This window comes from Oncorhynchus mykiss, chromosome 16 (genome assembly GCF_057628025.1).
Source record: "Oncorhynchus mykiss isolate SJ-2025 chromosome 16, ASM5762802v1, whole genome shotgun sequence".
Taxonomy (NCBI): domain Eukaryota; kingdom Metazoa; phylum Chordata; class Actinopteri; order Salmoniformes; family Salmonidae; genus Oncorhynchus; species Oncorhynchus mykiss.
Genome location: NC_143037.1, coordinates 19,499,926 through 19,524,341, shown reverse-complemented (window position 1 = coordinate 19,524,341; position 24,416 = coordinate 19,499,926). Strand labels below are relative to the sequence as shown.

Below are 24,416 nucleotides of genomic sequence, written 5' to 3'. Positions count from 1 at the left end.
AGCTGTTGGAGGTCACGGAAGGAGTGTTGTATGGCATTGAAGCTTGTCTGGAGGTTTGTTAACACAGTGTCCTAAGAAGGGCCAGATGTATACAGAATGGTGTCGTCTGCTTAGAGGTGGATCAGAGAATCACCAGCAGCAAGAGCGACATCATTGGTGTATACAGAGAAAAGAGTAGGCCCACTGGGGTAGTGGTAAAAATAGTTTACCACTACCCCAGTTATCACTCCTTTTAATGGCACCCTTTTCTTTTCTTATTCACATATCTTGTCCCCATTCGTTTAACGCAGAGTGCCTGCTGGTTACCCTCACCGATTCCACAGCACTCAATTCTGTTTGCACCAACCCTGAAACCACAAATGGATCAGCCAAAAGACAAGGGTCCACTTTTTCCCAAAACTTCACTCCTACTGTCAGACTCATCTTTCTCATCTGACTCCGAGAACTTCACCACACCTACCACCTCCAATACTTCTCCCTCATTCACTTCCATTTCTCCTCCTGTCTTCAGTTCACTCTGCTTACACTTTCTACCATTCTTCTTTAACAAACCATGTCCCGTTTTCCCTCCATTTTATCATTATGATAATACTGCACTTCTCCTGACATAACTTCTTGTTATTGCCTTCTCAAGGGACGCCATTTAACCTGCTGTCATAATCTCAGTACAATCAGCACAAGCCCCTCAGGATTTAAACACTCAACAGTGCATCGCACTGCTTTCGGTAAGCCTACACGAAACACAGCCCTTATTTTAAGTGTTTCTAAAATGCCCTATGGGAAAATGTATGGTGGGATAACGATTGCTTTTATGGGTATTATGGGTATTATGTCTCATCCTGTGGTATTTTAGTGTGTTGTGTGAAGAAACTGCCCATTTTAGTGTCCTTTTATTGTCCCAAGCATAAGTTGCATCTGTGTAATGGTCATGCTGTTTAATCAGTTTCTTGATATACCACAGCTGTCCGGTGGATGGATTATCTTGGCAAAGGAGAAATGCTCATTAACAGGGATGTAAACATATTTGTGCACAACATTTGAGAGAAATACACTTTTGTGGAACATTTCTGCGATAATTTATTTCAGTTTATGAAACATGGGACCAACACTTTACATGTTGCGGTCGTTTATATTTTTGTTCTGTGTAATTTGCGCATTTACTAGCACGAGCCGAGCGAGACTCTTTCTTTGGCGTGAGTGAGTTCGGAACAATTGAATGTATGCGTCTTAGAAGTAGTTATCACATACAAACTTTAGTTATATGTCCATACTCCGAATCAAATATGATTCCCAAAAATAACATGGTCGCTGTGGTAGAACGTTTATGTTGGTTGTCGATGTTCTGCATTTATCAGTGCCATCAGGTAGACTGATTTCAGACGTGTCCATGTAAATATGATTATTAGGGAAATCGTTCTTCTTGCAAAGCATGTAAATTTTTTAATCGAACTATTATATTAATCTGACTACACAATAATCGTATTATTGTATTTCTTCAGGGAAGTTAACATTACCATACTCACAAATATACTTGTTTGATATTTTGATTAATTCACATTGACCATTCAGTTTCAAGGAACGAAAAGACTGAACTAATATTTGTACCTTTTTGTTTCTGGGAATTTTACTTTTAACATACACTGCTGACAAACAATTAATAGTTTGATATAATTGTTTAATTATATCACTGTATAATTTCTTACAACGTTATTTCACCTTCAACAAATCCGCTCTGCCTCCTACTACTGTGCGTGTACCTTTAACAGGATTTCAGCCAATGGAAACACTTCGCGCGTAATTTCAAACGTTTTCAAATTGCTATCTGTTAGAAGGCGAAGAAGTCCTCCGCCGGGCTTGTAAACAAAATAGTCCTTCATATTTTAAAGCACATTTGACACACTGAAATCTATAAAACGGGGTATATGTTTTACAAAATATAATATCCAATATATTGTTTGACCTACCAAGTCCACAGCACAACTATGTATTTTAATAAGATTGAATTGTGCGGAGGGATTTCATGTACACTGAAGTACGCTAACCGTTTTGCCAAGCGCAGTAAGGAACCGTCCACATCTACACATTAGCTAAAGATAGGTAGGGCAAGATAAAGAGAAACAGTTTTAGGAAGGTAAGGCGAGTCTTTTAAAACAAGGTTGATGATTTTATCAATCATTGTTATAGTCTAATAAAGGGTAAAGTATTATCCTGTAGTTTATGGACGACCAGCTGTTTTGAAGAATATTTGAACTGCCTCAGGTAACGTTAACAAAATAATGTATAATTGCTTGCAAATGTAGCTAGCTAACGCCTGCCAAAAGTTAGATCGCGTAGAACGTTTCAAAGTGGCAACAACATTTAGCTTCGACTGCCCGTTCACAACGGTGTTTAAATAGCCATTCTACATTGGTTGGTAGTTTGCTAAATATGTTTATTATGAATAATTCGGTAACACTGAAGCGCGTGGGTAGTTGGCTAGCTAGGTTAGCACAGTGCCATGCGTGTTGGAATACATGTTGGTTGGCGATTTCAATTTTAAACTGTAACTAATTTACAAAGACTGACGCTAGCGTTTACAATCCTCAAACGTATCCTTACTTGGCAGTTGTAACCAGTTGGCACAGATTATTGATCAATACATTGTTGCGATGCTGTTACAAATCAGAACAATGTGGCTAACTAGAATCATTGTTGAATCAGTCATATTTTACACGATCGCTCATTATCTTAACGTTTGTTTCTTTGTATTTTAGGTAAAGTTGAATTCAAAATGTCCCTGCACGGGAAAATTGTTGTAATCAAAAGGAGTGGCGGAGATGGGACTGAGTTTCCTCTGACTGCATCATGCTTATTTGGAAGGTGAGAAAAAGCATTCCAATTCTGTCAACAATACGTCTAATGCCATGGAAGCGAGAGTCATTAAGTATGTTTTCGTTTTTTTTATTGGTACTGTTCAATGTATGAAAGTCAACTTTTGCTGCATGTATGGAACGTGTTTTTACTCAGTGGTTCAATGTTGCAGTCTAGCCATTTTAAATTTGTAAAGAGGCGGGCTTTCTTCTGCTGTCGTTGATCAGTATTACAGCGTTTCAAAAGACATGTCACCACAGATCCTAGAGGCCCATTCAACTTCATCCACTGAAAGTCAACTGGATTGGGTTTAGCACACTCATGTTGATAAATTGCCACACATTTAACATTTACTCAACTGGACTGTTCCTGTATGTGCTGCTGTTAACCCCAATAAGTTTTGCTGGAGTAACAGTTTATGGTAGGGTGTCCACCCATGGGTGACAATTGTACTAACTTGTGTTATAAAATACATTTGACCAATAAATGACTATTCATGTTCTAAATCTTTCAGTGGGATCTTTCTCTAACATATCATTAACACGATATCCCAATAAGATTTGGATTTGGTAACCTAATACATCCGATAATAAGCACCTAGCTCTGACTTAGTTGTGCAAATTTCTCATAACTTTAGAGGATTTTGTGGTCGTCTTCAAAGTTGCATGACATGAGCTGAATTAAATGTGTAGTTCAGAGATTGTTTTTTGAAATATTTTTTGAATTCATCTGAAAAGCATATGCTAAAATATTAAAATACTACATGCCTCAAAATCGACATCCATCTTAGCTCTAAATAGTTTGATGTCCTCCAGATTCAAGAAGAAAGTGAGCCTGTCAGGTGCAATACCATTTTTAAAAAACAACAACTTTATTACCCTTTCTCAGGCTTCCATTTATTTAGTAATCCTAATTTTGGCCATCCTACAAGGGTCTACCATCATTTTTTTTTTTTACGTGGTTTGGACCCTTACTCTTTTTCAGGACGATCTACACAATTAAAAAAATGTGTTTTTGATTGGACACCCTATTAATGGGGTTATGAAATATAATTGACATGCCATAAACACAAATGTTGTATTGACAGAACCAAATCTTTATGTATGCAATGAAATGGGAAAATGTAGACAACATTTTTACATAATATAATGGTGTTTTTGTCTCTTAGGAAACCTGACTGCGACATTCGCATTCAACTTCCTCATGTCTCCAAGGAGCATTGCAGGATTGAGTTGAATGAAAATAAAGAGGTAACTATAGTCAGTCAATATACATTGCATTCGGGAAGTATTCAGCTCTACTTTTTCCACATTTTGTTATGTTACAGCCTTATTCTACATTGGATCAAATATAAAATAAATCAGATCTACACAATACCCTGTAACGACATCTAAAAACCTGTTTTTGTCATATCTTTTTTTGCAAATTATTAAAAAACGGATACCTTATTTACATAACTATTCAGACCCTTTTGAAATTGAGCTCAGGTGCGTCCTGTTTCCAGTGCTCATCCTTGAGATGTTTCTTGAGTCCACCTGTTGTAAATTCAATTGTTTGGATATGATTTTGAAAGGCACACACCTATCTATATAAGGTCCCACAGTTGACACAGCAAAAACCAAGCCATGAGGTTGAAGGAGTGTTCGTAGTGGTCCGAGACAGGATTGTGTCGAGGCACAGATCTGGGGAAGGGTACCAAAACATTTCTGCAGCATTGAAGGTCCCCAATAATAGTGGCCTCAATCATTCTTAAATGGAACAAGTTTGTAACAGCCTAGACTTGTCCTAGAGCTGGCCAAACTGAACAGTCGGGGGAGAAGGGTCTTGGTCAGGGTGGTGACCAAGAACCCAATGCTTAGTCTGAAAGAGCTCCAGAGTTCCTCTGTGGAGATAAGATAACCTTCCAGAAAGACAACCATCTCTGCAGCACTCCACAGTAAAAGGCACAGGACAGCCTGCTTGGAGTTTGCCTAAAGGACTCTGACCTTGAAACAAGATTCTCTGGCCTAAAGAAGCCATGATTGAACTCTTTAGTCTGAATGCCAAGTGTAACATCTGGAGGAAACCTGACACCATCCTTATGGTGGTGGCAGCGTCTTGCTGTGAGAATGTTTTTCAGTGCCTGGGAGACGAGTCAGGATTGAGCGAAAGATGAACAGAGCAAAGTACAGAGAGATCCTTGGTGAAACCTGCTCCAGAGTGTTCATGACCTCGGACTGGGGGTGGAGGGTCACCTTCCAACAGGACAACGTCCCTAAGCACACAGCCAGGACAACACAGTGGGTGGCCCGGACATGAACCTGATCGACCATCTCTGGAGAGACCTGATAATAGCTATGCAGCGATGCTCCCATCCAACCTGACAGAGCTTGAGAGGATCTGCAGAGAAGAATAGGAGAAACTCTCCAAATACAGGTGTGCCAAGCTTGTAGCGTCATATCCAAGAAGACTCGAGGCTGTAATCTCTGCCAAAGGTGCTTCAACAAAGCACTGCGTATAGGGTCTGAATACTTATGTAAATGTGATATTTCAGTTTTACATTTTTATTTCATACATTTAAATAAAATAAAAAGTCTTAACCTGTTTTGCTTTGTCATTATGGGTTATTGTGTGTAGATTGTCTCTTCCCCCCCAATGTAATCAATTTTAGAATATGGCTGTAATGTAACAAAATGTGACAAGTCAAGGGGTCTGAATGCTTTCCGAATGCACTAATTGCTGTTATTTTAACGTCTGTAGCGCAAGTATTGAACGACAGTTTTCTCTTGCAGGTTATTTTAACTAATTTGAGTTCAACGAACCCGACCCGTGTCAATGGGGAGGTTTTTCAGCAGTCTGAACGATTGAAACATGGAGATCTAATCACAATTATTGACCGTTCTTTCAGGTTTGTGCATCTTCTGTCGGTTTAACAGTCAGAGAATAAGAATTGTGTTTAGTCTGCTTACTGTCTTCCTCCAATTTGATGGACAGCATGTCATAAATGGACAAGTTTTTGGCATTTTGAACATGCATAGAAAATATGATAATGGGTCTTTGTAATTATTTTTCTTCAGGTTTGAATACCCTCCAGCACCCACTCCAAAGAAAAATCGATATTCTACTGCTAGCAAAAGTGAAACTCCTCAGGTATTATGCATGTTGCACACTAAAAGTAAAAGCCTGAGGCATATTTGATAATAAAGCATGACTTACTATTCATTATATGCACCATTGAGGAAATCTACCTCATGAATTGCCTAGAAAGTCTGCTCAAGCTGTCTTTGTCACAGGTTTTACATGAAACCCAAGCAAGGGATACCAGCGCTAAAGATGGAACCAACACTTCTGATGTCAAACCCAAGGAGGATGGTCTTGGACAGAACAAGCCAAGCTCCCCTTTCTGTGAGCTGTACCAAATGTTCAAACAAGATCTGGATTCCAAGACTCCAAAGAAAGCACTTGGAACACCTGCTTCGAGGCTTTGCCCACAGAACCCTATCTCAACCAGGAAAGTGGATGGGGCGTCTGTCATTTCCACACCCAAGAAGGCGGAGACTGAAAATGTGTCACCTGTCCCTGGGGTGACTCCAAAATCAGCTCAGAAGAAGCGAAAGTCCCTCAAAGGTCGGGTTGTTGAGGGGAATGTGCCAGTCGAAGATTTCATCCAACTGCCTCCCTCTATTCTTGAAACTCCCAAAGGTAAAAGGCGTTCTTCAAAGTCCATAACACCCACCACTGTTGAAGAAAAATCCGCCCCTGTTTCTCAGAGGAAAAGTCACCTGGCAACCCCCGAGAAGTTCACTGCTAGTGAAGTGGCTGGGCAGATTTCTGAGTGTCCGACTGCAGAAATCCTTACGACCCCCACTCGGAGGAGGAGCAGGGAAGCCACTCCTATCAAATCTTTGATAACTGGGGTAGAACCACCTGCTGATGCTTTCATCTCAAACCAAGAGCAGATCGTACTAACTGAGAATTCCACGCCAAGTACTCCTAAGACCGAGCATTCCCGCTCTCCAAGGCCTGCTGGGGAAAAGCTTCAAGCCCAGGATGTGCTTTGTGAGCTGGAGGTGACTACACCCATCAATGGTGAGGAAAAAATGCCCAGTTATTTCCCAATAGCGGTCACATTTTTCACATATACATATTAACCTACTTTGAAACTTAAGCAATGTCAATTATTTGATTTACATTCTGTATTATTCCTATGTTTAACCCAATGTCTGTATATATGTATAAACAAAGCCATTGATCATGTGACACCATTCATTCCTATGTGGAGACTCGATAGCCATCTTAACAGACTTCAATGCGCTATCATGGAGACATGCACAGTTTGAGCTACTCCGGGAAGTGGCTTTACACCCTAGCTGCCCTCTCTCCATCACTGACTCAAAGTTCAAGGCCGACCAGAGTACTGCAGGCCGCCGTTAGCAACTAAATTATCCTTAACTACTTCTGTGTGCAATTTAAAATAACCTTTTCAAGGATCTCTGGTCTATTGGTCCCATGATTCTTCTAAAAAATGTTTCCATTCACTATAATAGTGGTCCTGTTTTCTGCTAACAATGCCTGTAGTACTGCAAACAGCCATGAACCTCTGGCTTCAATGAGAGTGGGCAGTTCTCCCCTGGTTTAACCTAAGGTGTCATGTCTTCTTGTGATTGCATGTGTTTGACCACTATAATAAAATATTCTTCATTTCCATCTACTCAGTTAAACAGTCGTCTGCTAAGAAACGGAAGAGTGGAGACCTTGAAACTGAATTTCCAACACCTCTGTGCAAGAGGAAAAGGGTTTCATTTGGAGGTCATTTGGAGCCGGAACTGTTCGATAAACGTCTTCCTCCTGACTCCCCACTATGCAAAGGTGCCACTCCTGGACGGCGAAGCTTGTGTGCCCCCAAAATGAAACAGTCACTGCTCAGGAGAGCATCTGCAATTGGTCTGATAAAGGTAAGTTCAATAATATACTCTTGGTTTGTGTGTTGACTTTGCTCGTTTCACATATATTGCTGATTCTCACTTAAATAATTTTTGCATTTCATAGGAGCATGAACAATCTGCCCCAGAGAGTCTTGGCGTGAAAGGAAGTCCAGGAAAGAAGGCGACTCCCTCGCCTGCCAAGAAGTCGCCGAAGGCATCTCCCAAGACTCCCTCGCCTGCCAAGAAGTCGCCGAAGGCATCTCCCAAGACTCCCTCGCCTGCCAAGAAGTCGCCGAAGGCATCTCCCAAGACTCCCTCGCCTGCCAAGAAGTCGCCGAAGGCATCTCCCAAGACTCCCTCGCCCGCCAAGTCGCCGAAGGCATCTCCCAAGACTCCCTCGCCCGCCAAGTCTCCGAAGGCATCTGCCAAGACTCCCTCGCCCGCCAAGTCTCCGAAGGCATCTGCCAAGACTCCCTCGCCCGCCAAGTCTCCGAAGGCATCTGCCAAGACTCCCTCGCCCGCCAAGTCTCCCTCGCCCGCCAAGTCGCCGAAGGCATCTGCCAAGACTCCCTCGCCCGCCAAGTCGCCGAAGGCATCTGCCAAGACTCCCTCGTCTGCCAAGAAGTCACCAAAAGCTAAAACGCCATCTCCAGGTAAAGAGAAGACCCCAAAAACCGCTGTCAAGACTCCATCTCCTGCTCGAAGAAAGTCTGCATTAAAAGATGAATCTCAAACACCCAAGGCTGGGAAAACTCCCAAGACCCCTGCAAGTTTGCCATCGGCCAACACGACACCCACCATGCAAGGCCGGTTCTCAGTGTCCCTCGTCAGCACCCCATCACCCACCGCAGACCAGGACTCTGTCCTACAGCCGTCTGTCACTGTAACGCCTCGTGTTCCCTTGAGGCGAACGACAATGTCGTCTACCTCGAAGACGACACAGAAAAGCACATTGAAAAATTCCCTTCAAGTCATCCGTAGAAGAAGTGGTGTTTCTCGGGCATCTATGAAAGGTATGCATCCATTTACTTTATTTCCTATTTGGGATTCAGTAACTTTTTTTTTTTGTTTTTGTATTTTGATTGCAATCTAAGTGTTTAATTTCCTTTGTTTCAAGTTGTGAATTCCTGGGCTGACATTGTGAAGTTTGGCCAGACCAAGACCCAAGCTGTTATCCCAACCAAGAAAACCACCCGAGTGACTAAGACGAAGACTGTTGTACCAAAACCGAAGGTATGTTTCGATAGTATTTTGCCCTCCATGACTGCACTTTATGAAATGTGTCTAGTGTAGCAAATTGAAGCTTGTTGTTAAATTGACTTCAATGGTAGTCTTGATTTAGTTTTTCTATGGCTACATTACCTAACTTGTTGATGTTTGTTCTGTTACAGACACCTGTGAGGAAACTCATAGGACATGTCAGCACTGGTCATGCAGATTCACCTGTGACCATTGTTGTGGGCAAAGCTCACAGGCTGAAAGCCATTCAGCCAAGTGGGGCCGCCCCAAAGCTTGTCCACAACATGGCTGTGCTAAAAAAGAACATGAGAATGGATGAGGATTTGTCAGGTAATTGGTCTATTTCCTAATCCCACTGTTCTATGTGCATATGTTTTTCATATGGGGTGTTGTTAAATATACTCTTTTGTAAGAGAATGCCTCACTCTGAACTTTTTACTTGCCCTAGAGAGTAGAGCCGATGAGTGTTTGTTATGAAGAGGGTTAGTGACTTACTCTGTTACTGGCAACCATTTTAATAGGTATACATAAACATGCGCTAAGAAAGCTGTCTTAATTTTTTACATTTATTCGGCGCTCTGGAACTCAAACCAGGGTGCTCAGAATTCGGCGTAGATTGCCAGGGTGAATTTATGAACTCATCCATTGTATATAAAGGACTTGTTACATTGTCATATTGTTCTCAAGTAAAGCAACCTGTTTTTTTTTGTGGTTTCAGGCATTGCAGACATTTTCAAGACCCCTGCTAGGCAGAGGAAGTCTGTGGTCAATGTGCAGAGTGCCCTTAAGACCCCACTGAGAGCCCAGTCTACATCTATGATTGAATCATCAGTGATGAATACCCCAGAGGAGACTGGTAAGTGATTTGGGGGGGGGGGTGGGCTCAATTGCATACTCCTTGTCCCTCCCCTCTGACCTTCTCCAATGGGTTTTGAGAAGAGGCGAGAGGACACAAGGAGTATGTAATTGAGATTCTCCCTATTATCATGTCAAGATGAGCATGAATGATGAAGAATCTGGTGTGGGGGACTTTTTCTGAATTGTACACTATATTATGTTTCATACGTTGTTTTTATGCTCAAACTATTCAGTGACCACTTGTGCGCTGTGGATGGGGAGCATTGTCATCCTATGGGGGCGTAGCCGAAATAATGGCCTGCCCAGCATTCTTATACAAGGGTTGGTAATTCCAGTCCTAGGGGGCCTGATTGGTGTCAGTTTTGCCCCAGCTAACACACCTGACTCCAATAATCACTTAATCATGATCTTCAGTTTAGAATGCAATTAGATTAATCAACTGTTTGCTAGGGATGGAGAAAGTGACATCAATCAGGCCCTCGAGGTCTGAAGTTGCCCTGCCCTACATTATGTTAATTGCTTAATGAACTCAGGAACCACACCTGTGTGGAAGCACCTGCTTTCAATATACTTTGTATCCATTTACTCATGTGTTTCTGTTATTTTGACAGTTAGCTATATCATGCTGAAAGCAGTTGACACTAAACATATCCTGTCTTCACAGGTGAAATGGTGGTGTCTCCACTTGTTGTTTCTACTGCTAAACGGGGCGCGTACAACAGCGATGCAGTCACTAGACTCCTTCGGGATGGTCAAGAATCCAGTTTCATCACGGAGGAAGCTGATGACTCCCGTACCACACAAAATGAGATTCTTGCCTTAGAGATGTCTTCAGAGGAATCGAAGGAAGAACAGCGGCCAGAATCAAAAAAATCTATTTCGACTCCCAAACAGAAGAAACCCGAACAACCCGAGTGTCTCACTGGAGTGAAGAGGATCATGAAGACCCCAAGACAGAAGGTGCAACCCATTGAAGACCTCAGAGGAAAACTGATGACAACTCCAAGAGGGCCTAAGGCTTCTCAGGAAGTAAGCTTAGTTGGTGTAAAGGAACTCCTGACCACCCCCAAACAAATTGCTGAACCTGTTGAAGAGATGTCTGGTAAAGTCCAAGATGACAACGTCCACAGCGAGACAAAAGAGGTAAAGGCAACACGGCTATTTCTGTGTAGTTTCAGCTCCATTGTTCTCTTTTATAACACAGATGTTGTTTGGTATAATGGTAAGTTTACATACCAAAAAGTCTTTGGCATAACTTATTTGCCTGTTATGTTTATTAGCTGTTAAATGGTTTATTTCATCTTATCCTATGACTACTATAATAGGTTCTGAATGTTTATTAGCTGTTGAATGGTTTATTTAATCTTATCCCATGACTACTATAATAGGTTCTGAATGTGTATTAGCTGTTGAATGGTTTATTTCATATTATCCCATTACTACTATAATAGGTTCTGAATGTTTCAACTGTATCAGCTTTTTAATTGAAAGGGTATTTGTTTCATTTTCAGATTCACGGCGACGCTATTTCTCCTAAATGCCTCTCAGGTAACATATCTGCTTGCTAGATAGCTAACATAAGCATTCACAATGCACAGAGTGACAATAAGTTAGCTTGGCCCGTCAGTCCACATCAATGTTTGAATAGCAATTCTACATTGGTGTTTGACGCTCTGCTTATTCTGCTACCGGTAATTAGTTTACACGGAAGAGCGTGGTTACTTGGCTGGCTAGGTTGTTAAGCACAGTGGCATGTGTGTTCAATGCAGCAATGCATATTGGTTGCCGATTAAATTCTTAACTCATGTAACCTACGAGTAGTTTACTACTATCAAGAGGCACTGCAATCACTCAACTTAATCTTGCTAGGCAGTACTAACCAGTTTGCACACAGATTATTGGTTGCTGTTCTTTTTACGAATCGTAACAGCTTGCCCCCCCCCCCCAGCTAGCTCGTGCCAGTAGCTAGAATCATTGAGTCACACATTTCACATGATTGCTCAATGTCCTAACATTTTATGTTTTATTTAGGTAACGTTGAATTCCAAATGCCCCTGTACGGGACAATAGTTGTAATCAAAAGGAGTGGTGGAGATGGGACTGCGTTTCCTCTGACTGCATCATGCTTATTTGGAAGGTGAGCTTAAGCTATTCAAATCTGTCAATATGTGAAATGCCATAGCAGTGAGTGCCATTATCTAAATGTAATATATTCATAGTTTTGTATGGTACTGATCATTTTATGAGTCTACTTTTGCTGCATGTATGGAACATGGTTTTTACTTGGTGCTGGGCTTGGGCGAAACCCCGGTGTACATTATATTTTGAAATACCAACAGGTTGATTTACAATACCGGGAGGAAGAAAAAAATGTCATCTGAAATGTGTCAAATTATATCCAGCCCAGGGCTCCAGCTATGCATTTGGTTTGTTTACTTGCTAGCCAATCAAGCTTCTTGATTACAGCAGAGACATTCGCTTAATCTTGACATCTAGCAAGTTAGCAAACCAAATGCATAGCTTGAGCCCAGAGCAGGATATCATTTATTTGACACATCTTAGATTTCTCAATGTTTTTGCCAATTCCTACTTGGGGTCATTTTTAAATTTGTGAAGAGGCGGGCTTTCTACTGCTGTCTTCGGTTGTTGAGCTTTGTTCACTATTACAGCTTTTCGAAACGTTTCAGAAGACATTTCACCACAGACCCTAGAGATCCATTCAGCCTTATCCACTGAAAATGAATTATGGATTGGATTTAGCCTGCTCTTGTTCATAAATTGCCACACATTTAGCATTTACTCAACTGAACTTTTGTTTCCATATGTGTGCTGTGTTAACCCCAGCAATTGTAGCTGTTGCTGGAGTAACAGCTTATGGGGATAAAGATAAACCATGAAATACAACTTAAATGCCTTAAACAGTTTACATTTTTTTTTTTTTTTAGTTTAAAAATGTGAATCATATAATTGCAGAGCTGATGACGGGTATACAATGAAATCAGGAAATGTTGACAACCTTTCTACAGAATATTTATTATGGTCTCATTGTCTCTTAGGAAACCTGACTGCGACATTTGCGTTAAACTTCCCGAAGTATCCAAGAAGCATTGCAGGATTGAGTTGAATGAAAATAACGAGGTAATTGCAGAGTCAGCCAATATAATTGCTGCCTTCAATAAGTCAAGTTACTTTAATTTTAGTGTCTGTAGAGCAAGTATTGTAAGGTACTTTTTTTCTCCTCTTGCAGGTTATTTTAACTAATTTGAGTTCAACGAACCCGACCCGTGTCAATGGAGAGATTTTGCAGCAGTCTGAACATTTAAAACATGGGGATCTAATCACAATTATTGACCGTTCTTTCAGGTTTGTGCATCTTATGTCGGTTTATAAGTCAGCGAATAAGAATTTATTTAATGTGTTTAGTCTAGAGCCTGACCGATGTGGGATTTTTGATCTGATTTTAATGTAAATATTCACTGTTAACCTCTTGAAGCTAGGGGGCACTATTTTTATTTTTGGAAAAATAACGTTCCCAAAGTAAACGGCCTGTTTCTCAGGACCAGATGCTAGAATATGCATATAATTGACCGATTATGATAAACACTAACGTTTCCAAAACTGTCAAAATATTGTCTGAGTATAACAGAACTGATATTGCAGGTGAAACCCTGAGAAAAATCAAACCAGGAAGTGGCTTCTATTTTCAAAACTCCATGTTCCATAGCCTCACATTGTTCCATTTAAATGGATATTAACCAGATTCCTTTGTCTGTGGCTTCCCTAAGGTGTCAACAGTCTTTAGACATAGTTTCAGGCTTTGAACGTGAAGGATCACATTGCATAAGTGGAGAGGTGGGGGCTCTCAGAGTGAGTTTGTGCGCAATTGAGTAAAGCCGCCATTGTTCCTCCCGCGGTTGATATATTATCGAATATATATATATATATATATATATATATATATATATATATATATATATATATATATATATATATATATATATATTTTAAAAACTACCTGAGGAATGATTATAAAAAAACATTTGGCGTGTTTCTGTGGACACTATTTGGAATTTCCGTCTGCTTTGTCATGACCTCTTTCCTGTGGATTTCTGAACATAACGCGACAAACAAACGTCAGTATTTTGGGTATAAAAATAATCTTTATGGAACAAAGGGAACATTTGCTGTGTAACTGGGGGTCTCGTGAGTGAAAACATCCGACGATCAAAGGTAAACGGTTAATTTGATTGCTTTTCTGATTTTCGTGACCAAGCTTCCTGATGCTAAGTGTATATAATGCTATGCTAGGCTATCGATAAACTTACACAAACGCTTGGATTGCTTTTGCTGTAAAGCATAATTTCAAAATCTGAGACGACAGGGTGATTAACAAAAGGCTAAGCTGTGTTTTGCAATATTGCACTTGTGATTATATGAATGTTTGTTAGCAATATTATTTGACTGTTGCGCTATGCTATTCAGCGGTTGCCGACGAAAATGATCCCGCTACAGGGATTAGGTAGCGTCGAAGTTAACGATATCTGCCAAAAAATGTATTACTATAGCTGGAAAGAAAAAAATAAATTTTCTGTGTGGATTGCGCTTAAAACAGCCCTGCAAAAATACTTGAAGCTTATTTCCTAAATTTGATTAAAGAACATTAAATGTAAGCAACAAAATTTATGAGCACCAGAATGACAAGATATGTTTATGGAAAAACTGTTACTCTAGTGAAATGAGGATAAACTGTACTGATTGCAGCAAAAATGTGCCTCTGAAGATGGCTGCCTTGTGCTAGCCTGCTGGAAAATGACACGGGACACATTTTCAATGTATTGGTATTTACGGTAGCTATGTTGTCGTCAATTGAAGAGCTGTGGTCACTGAATTCTGGTAGTTGTCACTTAAAATGAAAAACATAACTCACAATTGGCTGCTGGCATATTGCTGCCTTTCGCCCCAAGCGTTGCCTCAGTGAGGCAAAATATATATTTTAGAAGCTATAGAAATGCATTTATTAATGTGTCTTGTTTGCCACATTTATTCTATTAGACACCTTTTTTAATTAATACTTTTAAATTGTAAGCTAAACACAACTAAGAATAAATATACAGTGCCTTCAAAGTATTCACACCCCTTGACTTTTCCCACATTTTGTTGTTACAAAGTGGGATTAAATGTGATTTAATTGTCGTTTTCAGTCAACAATCTACACTGTACAAACACTCTCTAAGATTGGTTTTATTTTTCATTATAGTTAACAAATCTTGATTAGAAATGTATTCAACCCCTCAATACATGTTGAATCAACTTTTGGCAGCGATTACACCAGTGAGTCTTTCTGGGTAAGTCTCGAAGAGTTTTCCACCTGGATTTGCCAACATTTCCCCATTCTTTTAAATTCTTCAAGCTCTGTCAAATTGGTTGTTGATAATTGCTAAACAACCATTTTCAGGTCTTGACATAAATTTTCAAGCAGATTTAAGTCAAAACCATGACTCTGCCACTCAGGAACATTCAACATCTTCTTGGTTAGCAACTCCAGTGTAGCTTCAGTCTTGTTTTAGGTTATGATCCTGCTGAAAGATGAATTAATCTCCCAGTGTCTGGTGGAAAGCAGACTGAACCAGGTTTTCCTCTAGGATTTTGCCTGTGCTTAGTTCCGTTTCTTTTTTATCCTGAAACTCACGTCCTTAATCATTACAAGCATACCCATAGCATGATGCTTGAAAATATGGAGCGTGGTACTCCGTGTTTTATTTTTGGGGCAAATGCAATAACACTTTGTTCGGGGCAAAAAAATTGTATTGCTTAGCCACATTTTTTGCAGTATTCCTTTAGTGTCTTGTTGCAAACAGGATTCATATATTTTATTATCTACATGCTTCCTTTTGGTGTTGATCCGTCTTCAGTTGTCTCCCTTCACAGCCGTTGTTTTAAAGTCACTATTGGCCTCATGGTGAAATCCCTGGCAAGGGAGTTAGGAAAAATGGCTTTGTAGTGACTGGGTGCTTTAAAATAAAAATAATAATAATACATTTCCTCTCTCCCAATAGGTGCCCTTTGTGGCATTGGAAAACCCCCCTCATCTTTGTGGTTGAATCTATTTGAAATTCCCTGCTTGACTGAGGGATCTTACAATTATCTGTATGTGTGGGGTGCAGAGATGGGGTAGCCATTTAAATGTTTAACAATATTATTGTACACAGTACTTGCAATTTATTGTGACCTTTACTCCTGAACTTTTGCCATATCAAAGTGGTTGACATTTATTGATTTTCATTTTTAATGAATTTGCAAAAAATGTCTAAACACAATTCCACTTTGACATGGGGTAGGTATTGTGTGTAGGCCAGTGGGAGGGGGAAATCTATTTTGTTTTCTATTTTTAAATTCATGCTGTGACACAATGTGGAATAAGTCGAGGGGTGTGTCAACTTTCTGAGGGCATGGTAAATATTTTCCTTAAAGTAAAAATTTTAGACATTACTAATGTTACTGTCCCCACTACAAAAAAAATATTTTTTTTTACTCATTTGTTCCTTGAAATGTTTGAAATACTGTAGAATTTCATGAATTCCTATGGAGAACTGCTCCTACTGGGGAGTGCCAATATGGCCGACCGTTGACTTGAAAGCCTCAATAGAGCTTCTGGTTTGTTCAGCCATCGCTATTGGGAAAGTGTATATAGGGTTTTAGAATAAACAAACTCTATTTTTCCATCACTGGCTTAGGCGGTCTTATACATGTTTTCCTATGAGATGATAGCAGTCAGTTAACATGACCTTTTTATGAAGCCTTTATGTTCCTTATGTGCTTTATTACATACATTCACAGTGACGTTAGCTGATGATTATCTCATACAACAAAAAGTTTATTAACGCCATTTTCCCCATCTGCTTTGTCCAACGAAACATGACTGAGTTAGTGCCTACAAACAGACCATTACTATTTTTTTCGGGCCAATACATAGCATCAGCAATCCATGGTTTATGCACATAAATGAATACGGTGGCAAACTGACTTTAGAAACTAGGCGTTCAGAGGCATCAAATCTTCCAATGCGTATCAAACAAATCTAGAAAATAACTGAACGAAGCATCACCTACTGCGCTATACATCTTTAATCAATACTTTTTGACATTATTAATTACAGGTCTGGCTGCGGTTCGGGCTGCCGCACAGACGGAACCGGCATGGACACGTAGCCAACACCACTATCAACAATAGCGACAAGTGTCACATCAAAGGTGACGGGCTCACTGTGCTGAAAGGACAGGGACTGTAATACCTGTGCACTCCATGGCACTGATGGAGAGACAATTCTGGTCAGACACGGCTGATACAGGCGACAGCCGTTAAACACCGCATCAAATAATGCTAAAGAATAAGCAGCCCATTCACTCCAGTAGGCCCCATGAAATCATACCAATACAACAGCACAACCATTTTATGTCAAATAAAAAAAAAACAGCTGTTACCTTCCATTGCAAATATATTTGATCATGTCTATCACACTGACAAGGGATCTAAAGTTGTACATGCAACAATGTTTCAGTCATTGTTTTCAGAGATGGCTAACAGCAAGCGAGCTGCAACAACAGTGCCACTCATCAGATAATTAGTTGTAAACATAGTATGAAAGTAAATCTTAACGGTTAGCAAATTAGCAAAAACATCCATCTTGAAGTTAACAGCTGCTGCAGCTGCCTTCGCTATTTTGTCACACTATAACAAAAGCTAGTGAACGTTACTAGTGTGAGCAAACTACTGCTTGTGACACTGATTATTTTCTCTTGTCGAGTCCTGTCAATGTGATTGGGTAATTCCACTGTCACTCATTCTGCTCTATAATACAGTTGAATGCCAGAAGCCTTCTGTCCAGCTTCTGAAGGCCTAGCCAATGGCTGGCTGAGCTAGCTCAATTTTTCTACCCAGAGACCACCAAAGAGAATCATTTTTTTAATCATTTTCTCTCAGTATTAACACTGCTCTTTACAACACAAACTGAAGGCATGGAATCAGAAAATGATTACAATTATTTGTAAAGATTAAATACAAATGACATTTCATTTTAATTTCTACAAAAATATCTGAAGGCCTACAACTGATGGTTCCCTACTGATTGAATATAACACATCAGATTTCGCGGGCTTCGCTAAAGGACTAATGAAATGCAAAGAGTATTTTTCATCAGATGTTTTCTCTGCACCTTATCTCGGCCCTTTTCGGTGGATTAAACGCTGATGCAAATACATCCGTAAAAGGCTGCTATCGTCCGTTTTTATTATATCGGCCCACCGATTAAAAATGTCAGGCTCTAGTTTAGTTTGCTTATAGTCCGTTTTAAAATGTGATGGACAGCATGTCATAATTTAACAATTATTTGTCATGTTAAACCATACACTTGGATCCATAGGTGTAATTGTGTACTGTTAACATTTTAATTTTATATTTTCCTTTTCAGGTTTGAATACCCTCAAGCACCCACTCCAAAGAGAAATAGATCTTCTAAACAGAACACTCCAAGAGGGCCTAAGGCTCTTCAGAAAGTAAGCTTAGATGTTGTGAAGACCCCCAAGCACGTCGCTCAACCTGTTGAAGAAATTTCTGGTGACGCCCAAGAGATTCCTGATGCCATGACAACCGAGGCAGTGGAAGAGCTTGCTGCTGCTCTTGCTGAGGCAGTGGAGGAAGAACAACCTGCACCTCTTGCTGAGGCAGTGCAGGAGGTAGAAGAGCCAGTTTCTGCACCTGCTGAGGCAGTGGAGGAAGAACAACCTGCTCTTCTTGCTGAGGCAGTGCAGGAGGTAGAGACCGTTTCTGCACCTGCTGAGGCAGTGCAGGAGGTAGAGACCGTTTCTGCACCTGCTGAGGCAGTGCAGGAGGTAGAAGAGCCAGCTTTTGCACCTGCTGAGGCAGTGGAGGAAGAACAACCTGCTCCTCTTGCTGAGCCTGTTGCTGCACCTGCTGAGGTAGTGGAGGAAGAACAACCTGCTCCTCTTGCTGAGCCCATTGCTGCACCTGCTGAGGCAGTGAGGATGGCACATCTTGACAGTGAAGAGCCTTCTGTTCCAGTAAAAGGTAGAGTAAAGAAAACTGAGGGGATTGTGCCACCACCTGCTAGAGGGAGATTGGCAAGGTGTAATGAGACCAGTAGCGTTGAGGCACCAGCAGAAACTATGGACTCTGTGGATGTCCAGGAGAAAATGGCAGTTGACCCAGTTCCTGCTGAAAAGCTCAAGAGAGGAAGAAAGGCCAAACAGGCTTCTGTAGAGAGAGTTGAATCAGTGCAGGAGAACGCTGTTGAAAGTGAGAGTGCTGAAATTCCTCCAATTGAGGACCAGCAGCCAACTTCTGATGTCCCTGTGGAGAAACCCAGAAGAGGAAGAAAGGCCAAACAGGCTTCTGTAGAACAAGTTGAAACCGTGTTGGAGAACACTGAAGCTATGAGTGTTCCTGTCACTGAGACGTTTGAGGCCCAGACTCCAGTCGTTAGGTCTGAGAGAGGAAGAAAGCCTAAACAGGATTCAGTAGAAGTTGAAGCGGGGGTTCTTGAAATTCCTCCAATTAAGATTGTGGAAGCCAAGGAGATGCCTGCTAGTGTTCCTGTTGAGAAACCACAGGCAAGAGGAAAACGGGGTAAACAGGAATCTGAAGAAGCCAAAACAGAAGAAAATGTTGTGGCGGTTGATATTCCTACAGAAGAGGTGGAGGCCTCAGTCCTGTTTGCAAAACCCATAAGAGGAAGAAAGACTAAGCAGGAGCCTGTAGATCAAGTGGAGTCTGTGAGTGTTGAAACTCCCATTGAACAAGTTGAGGCCCAGGAGCAGGCCACTGTGGCTCCAGTTGAGAAACCCAAAAGAGGGGGAAGAAAGACTAAGCAGGCTTCTGTAGAGCAAGTTGAAGATCACCCTGTTGATTCTCTGACTGTTGAACTCCAGGAGCAGACTACTGTGGCCCCAGTTGAGAAACCCAAAAGAGGGGGAAGGAAGACTAAGCAGGCTTCTATAGAGAAAGTTGAGCCTGTTGCGGATCACCCTGTTGAGTGTCTGACTGTTGAACTCCAGGAGCAGACTACTGTGGCCCCAGTTGAGAAACCCAAAAGAGGGGGAAGGAAGACTAAGCAGGCTTCTGTAGAGCAAGTTGAAGATCACCCCGTTGAGTCTCTGACTGTTGAACTCCAGGAGCAGACTACTGTGGCCCCAGTTGAGAAACCCAAAAGAGGGGGAAGGAAGACTAAGCAGGCTTCTGTAGAGAAAGTTGAGCCTGTTGAGGATCACCCTATTCAGTCTTTGACTGTTGAAGCCAAGGAGCAGACCACTGTGGCTCCAGTTGAGAAACCCAAAAGAGGGGGAAGAAAGACTAAGCAGGCTTCTGTAGAGCAAGTTGAGCCTGTTGAGGATCACACTGTTGAGACTCTGACTGTTGAAGTTGAAGCCCAGGAGCAGACTACTGTTGCCCCAGTTGAGAAACCCAAAAGAGGGGGAAGAAAGACTAAGCAGGCTTCTGTAGAGCAAGTTGAAGATCACCCCATTGAGTCTCTGACTGTTGAAGCCAAGGAGCAGACCACTGTAGCTCCAGTTGAGAAACCCAAAAGAGGGGGAAGAAAGACTAAGCAGGCTTCTGTAGAGCAAGTTGAGCCTGTTGAGGATCACACCGTTGAGACTCTGACTGTTGAGCTCCAGGAGCAGACTACCTTGGCTTCGGTTGAGAAACCTAAAAGAGTGGGAAGAAGGACTAAACAGGACCCTGGGTGTGTCGTCCCGCCAGTATCCACAGAGACTCCGGAGGAAACATCTGCTCCCCCTACAGAGAAACCTAAAAGAGGAGGAAGAAGAGCAAAGCAGCAGAAGGTTCCTGAAGTGGTGGAAGTTGAGAACATGGTAGTGCAGGAGGTCCACCTTCCTGCACAAACTGAGGTTGATGCTAGACCAGAGCGTGAAGAGGCTGTTGCTGATGCTGAAGAACTGCTGGAAGCTCCGGTTGTCAAACCAGGATGGAGAAGGAAGGCAAAAGCCGTTGTGAAGGATGAAGTGCCTGCCAAGCGAGCACGCAGAGGAGCAGCTGATTCCACAAAGGTGCCCACTGTTGCAGAAGCAACTGTGGAAGTTCCATCTGAGCCTGTCAAGCGAGGTAGAAGGGCAGCTAAATCCAAAGTCTCTGCAGATGAAACCACCATTGCAGCCGAGAGCACTCCGTTGGAGGCTGAGGTTATGACTGCTGTGGTTAGAAGAGGAAAAGCCCCTAAAAAGGGAAATGCTGTTTCTGAAACGACCTCTGACCAGGCAAATTCTATTGAAGGCATGGAAACCATTGACGAAGACTCAAAGACCTCAAAATCTGTGAATTGGAAACCTGATTTGGAAGTTACATACAAGGTCACCCCTCTTCCTAAACAGAAGACATCCAGACGGAATGATACTGTTCCTGTTACTAAGGTTGAAGAACAGCCTGAACGGAGTGAAGAACAGCAGGTTGTGAAGACAGTGCGAGGGAGAAGAGCAAGATCTTACGTCGCGGTCAAAGAGGAGACCGTACAATCAACACCCTCAAAAAGGGCACGCCATAGCAACATAGAGACCTCTGCTGCTGAAGCCACGGTCCCCATTTCAAAGCCAGTAAATGAAAGAAATGCAGCAAGATCTATGACAACTGAAGAGGCAGATCTCTCTGATAAAGCTGTTCCAAAGGAGCCTGTCAAGAAAACAAGACGAGCAGCAAAGTCTACTGCAGCAGCTCCCGTTGAGGCCACGAGCACTACTCCTGCTGTCCCGGAGGGAGAGACCATCCCCGATGCCACAGTTGTGGCTGCTACAAAAGGAAGAGGTAAAGCGACAAAAGGAAAAACGGTATCTCAGGAAATTGACATTGAGCAAGGTACTGAGTCGGAGCAGCCGTGTAAGCCCCGCAGAGGGAGAGCAGCAAGAAAATAGAGCTTAGGCAGTCATAGATTTTTTGTTTTTAATGCTTTGTTATAGAAATGCTAATGCTCAACTTATTATTTTTTTGTACTTGCCTGGAGTTACAGATGTATAATTGAAGGCCAGTGCTTTACAATATTATTCTGATTTTTGGTCTTAATTGTGGTTAGTTTTGCTACATTCTCTGAATATTTTTTTACATTTTTAAATCATTTGTATGGTGTTCTATTTAGACTGAAAATAGTTTGGGGGAAATGATTCATATTAAAAATCAAAAAAATTAAGTTGTCAGAATTTCTTATTATGCTGTAGCATTATTGAGTATGTTCTGGTACTGTACATTTTTATATTTGTCTTTGATTTAACTCCAACACATACAATACCACATGCATGGAGGTTATCCCCACACATTATTCATTCAGATTAGTGAGGATACATTCACAAACGATTCAAGTATTTCCATTGTGGTTGTCTTGGCCAAAATGACATCGCCATTTAAAAGAATAACAATGCTTTGTTTGACACACACAAAGCAAGGAGGCAGCTCTTGTATGAAATGGTTTCCAGAACCTGTGAAGAGAACAAATGGTGCAAAACTCCCCATCTCTGCCCCAGACCCTCTGAGGAAACAAGTGGTCATCTTTACTGTCAAAAAGAAGCCTTGTAAGCTTTAAACATTTGGGATCTGCATAAAGTACGTGTCAAACTCATTCCACGAAGGGCCGAGTGTCTGCAGGTTTTTTTTATCCTCACTTGTACTTGATTGATGAATTGAGGTCACAGATTAGTTAGGAACTTCCTTCACCTAGTTGTCTAGTTAGGTCTTAATTGAAAGCAAAAACCAGCAGAGTTTGACACCCCTTGTCATAAAGTAATTGTCTGTCAGTTGTCTCGGAGTAAAATAAAAGAAGGAATTGTTCTAAAGTTCACATACTGTGCAGAAAAATGCATTGTGGTTTAGATGACTAGTGACTGCATCTAGAAATAAAAGATGAGATGCAGTTTTCAGCTGGCAAGTATTTTAACCCTGCCAGATATTGTATTCCTCTTATAATTTCTAGTATGTGCAAACAAGCTGTGTAGGAAATGTTCCATGTTTATTCTAGCTGCATTATAAACATACAATAATTGGGATCATTGACCATCTAATACCGAAGCTGTGTTTGAATACTCGTATTAACCTGCACTAACTATATGTGACAGAAATTGAGTATGTAGTATGCTTATTGGTCATCGTATGGATATAGTTAGTATACCAAAAGTTCCCGGATGTCGCACTAAATTCGCCAAAATACGAAGTATACAGGCAGTGGACAGTGTTTCTGTGCTTTTAGGGCCCATAATGGAATTTCTTCAGAAAATGGGCGTGGTTTCACAAACATTTCAGATTTGAAAGAGTGGATACAAATACGTTGCTTTAACTAATTATGGCAAATGTTAACGTAATGTTGAGCAATGTAATAAAGTAATTACTTTTAAAATAAGTTACATTACACGTTATGTTGGCTGACAATTGATTAGATATGCTATCTCTTATGAAACACATTATGTACCGGTATGTTGCTAACATTAGCTACCTACTAATACATTGAACTTGCCAGGCATTATATTAACTATATGCTATTTAACTAACTCCGCAACATGTGTTGACTTGATTATTCAGGATTATTCCAATTTCATAGCGCAGAATAACGCTCAACACCTGTTGAATATGACCGGTGTCAATATTGACAGTAAACATAGGCACAAAACAAAGCGTATTTAAATTGTTGCCAGCAGCACAGTTACAGTCACCAACGCTCTGGATAACACAAAACAGCCTAACCAACTCTGCTAGAGCGAGTAGTCTGACATTCTGAGCAAACTCTGGCACTCCAGATTGAATTTACGAACACACCCAAAATCATAAAATTAGTCATTTGCTAGCAAGAGTCAAGCTAGCAAGAGGTTGCATAGCAACAGTATTAACTTCCGGTACAGGCGAAGCCCTAGTACCTTCGTTTACAGTATACTAAAATGAACTAATATTGTGTAGTATACACTATCAGTCAAAAGTTTTAGAACACCTACTCATTCAAGGTTGTTTTATTTGTACTATTTTATATGTTGTATAATAATAGTGAAGACATCAAAACTGTGAAATAACAACGAATCATGTAGTAACAAAAAAAAGGGGGGGGGGGGGGGGTATACAGATGATAGACAAAAAAGTCCAACTCCATATTATGGCAAGAACAGCTCAAATAAGCAAAGAGAAACAACAGTCCATCGTTACTTTAAGGTCAGTCAATACGGAAAACTATCAAGCACTATGATGACACTGGTTCTCATTAGGACCACCACAGGAATGGAAGACCGAGTTACCTCTGCAGCAGGAGGATAGGAGGGATAAGTTCATTAGAGTTACCAGCCTCAGAAATTGCAGCCCAAATAAATGCTTCAGAGTTCAAGTAACAGACACATGTCAACATCAACTGTTTAGAGGAGACTGTGAATCAGGCCTTCATGAACGAATTGCTGTAAATAAACCACTACTAAAAGACACCAATAATAAGAAGAGACTTGCTTGGGCCAAGAAACACAAGCAATGGACATTAGACCAGTGGATTTTTGGTTCCAACCGCTATTGCTTGTGAACGGA

At 41.1% G+C, this 24,416-nt stretch overlaps 1 protein-coding gene across 9 annotated transcripts; it reads left to right on the top strand.

Moving 5' to 3' along the window:
* The first annotated feature begins 1,830 nt into the window (after positions 1-1,830).
* mki67 (marker of proliferation Ki-67) lies at positions 1,831-22,704 on the top strand. Of its 9 annotated transcripts, none has more exons than XM_090202154.1 (18): positions 1,835-2,259; positions 2,754-2,859; positions 4,019-4,100; positions 5,622-5,737; positions 5,907-5,979; positions 6,123-6,918; positions 7,546-7,784; positions 7,879-8,767; positions 8,872-8,987; positions 9,146-9,323; positions 9,712-9,849; positions 10,516-10,994; positions 11,363-11,399; positions 11,883-11,988; positions 12,908-12,989; positions 13,099-13,214; positions 18,319-18,583; positions 18,701-22,704. In XM_090202154.1, exons 2-18 carry the CDS (start codon positions 2,771-2,773, stop codon positions 21,785-21,787), a joined length of 6,888 nt encoding a protein of 2,295 aa, XP_090058280.1. In that variant the 5' UTR covers positions 1,835-2,259; positions 2,754-2,770; the 3' UTR covers positions 21,788-22,704. The 9 variants fall into 9 exon arrangements, with proteins under 9 accessions (XP_036802335.2, XP_090058280.1, XP_036802333.2 ...); XM_036946438.2 differs by having other exon boundaries at positions 18,319-18,661; positions 18,740-22,704; XM_090202152.1 differs by having other exon boundaries at positions 18,319-18,719; positions 18,762-22,704.
* The last annotated feature ends 1,712 nt before the right edge of the window (positions 22,705-24,416 follow it).

Bases quoted from the DNA above. Each gene is read 5' to 3' on its own strand.
- mki67 (XM_036946433.2), top strand. From the start codon at position 2,771: ATGTCCCTGCACGGGAAAATTGTTGTAATCAAAAGGAGTGGCGGAGAT. The intron at 5,980-6,122 runs GTATTATGCATG...TCTTTGTCACAG, and splicing joins GCAAAAGTGAAACTCCTCAG to GTTTTACATGAAACCCAAGC. The intron at 7,785-7,878 runs GTAAGTTCAATA...TGCATTTCATAG, and splicing joins CTGCAATTGGTCTGATAAAG to GAGCATGAACAATCTGCCCC.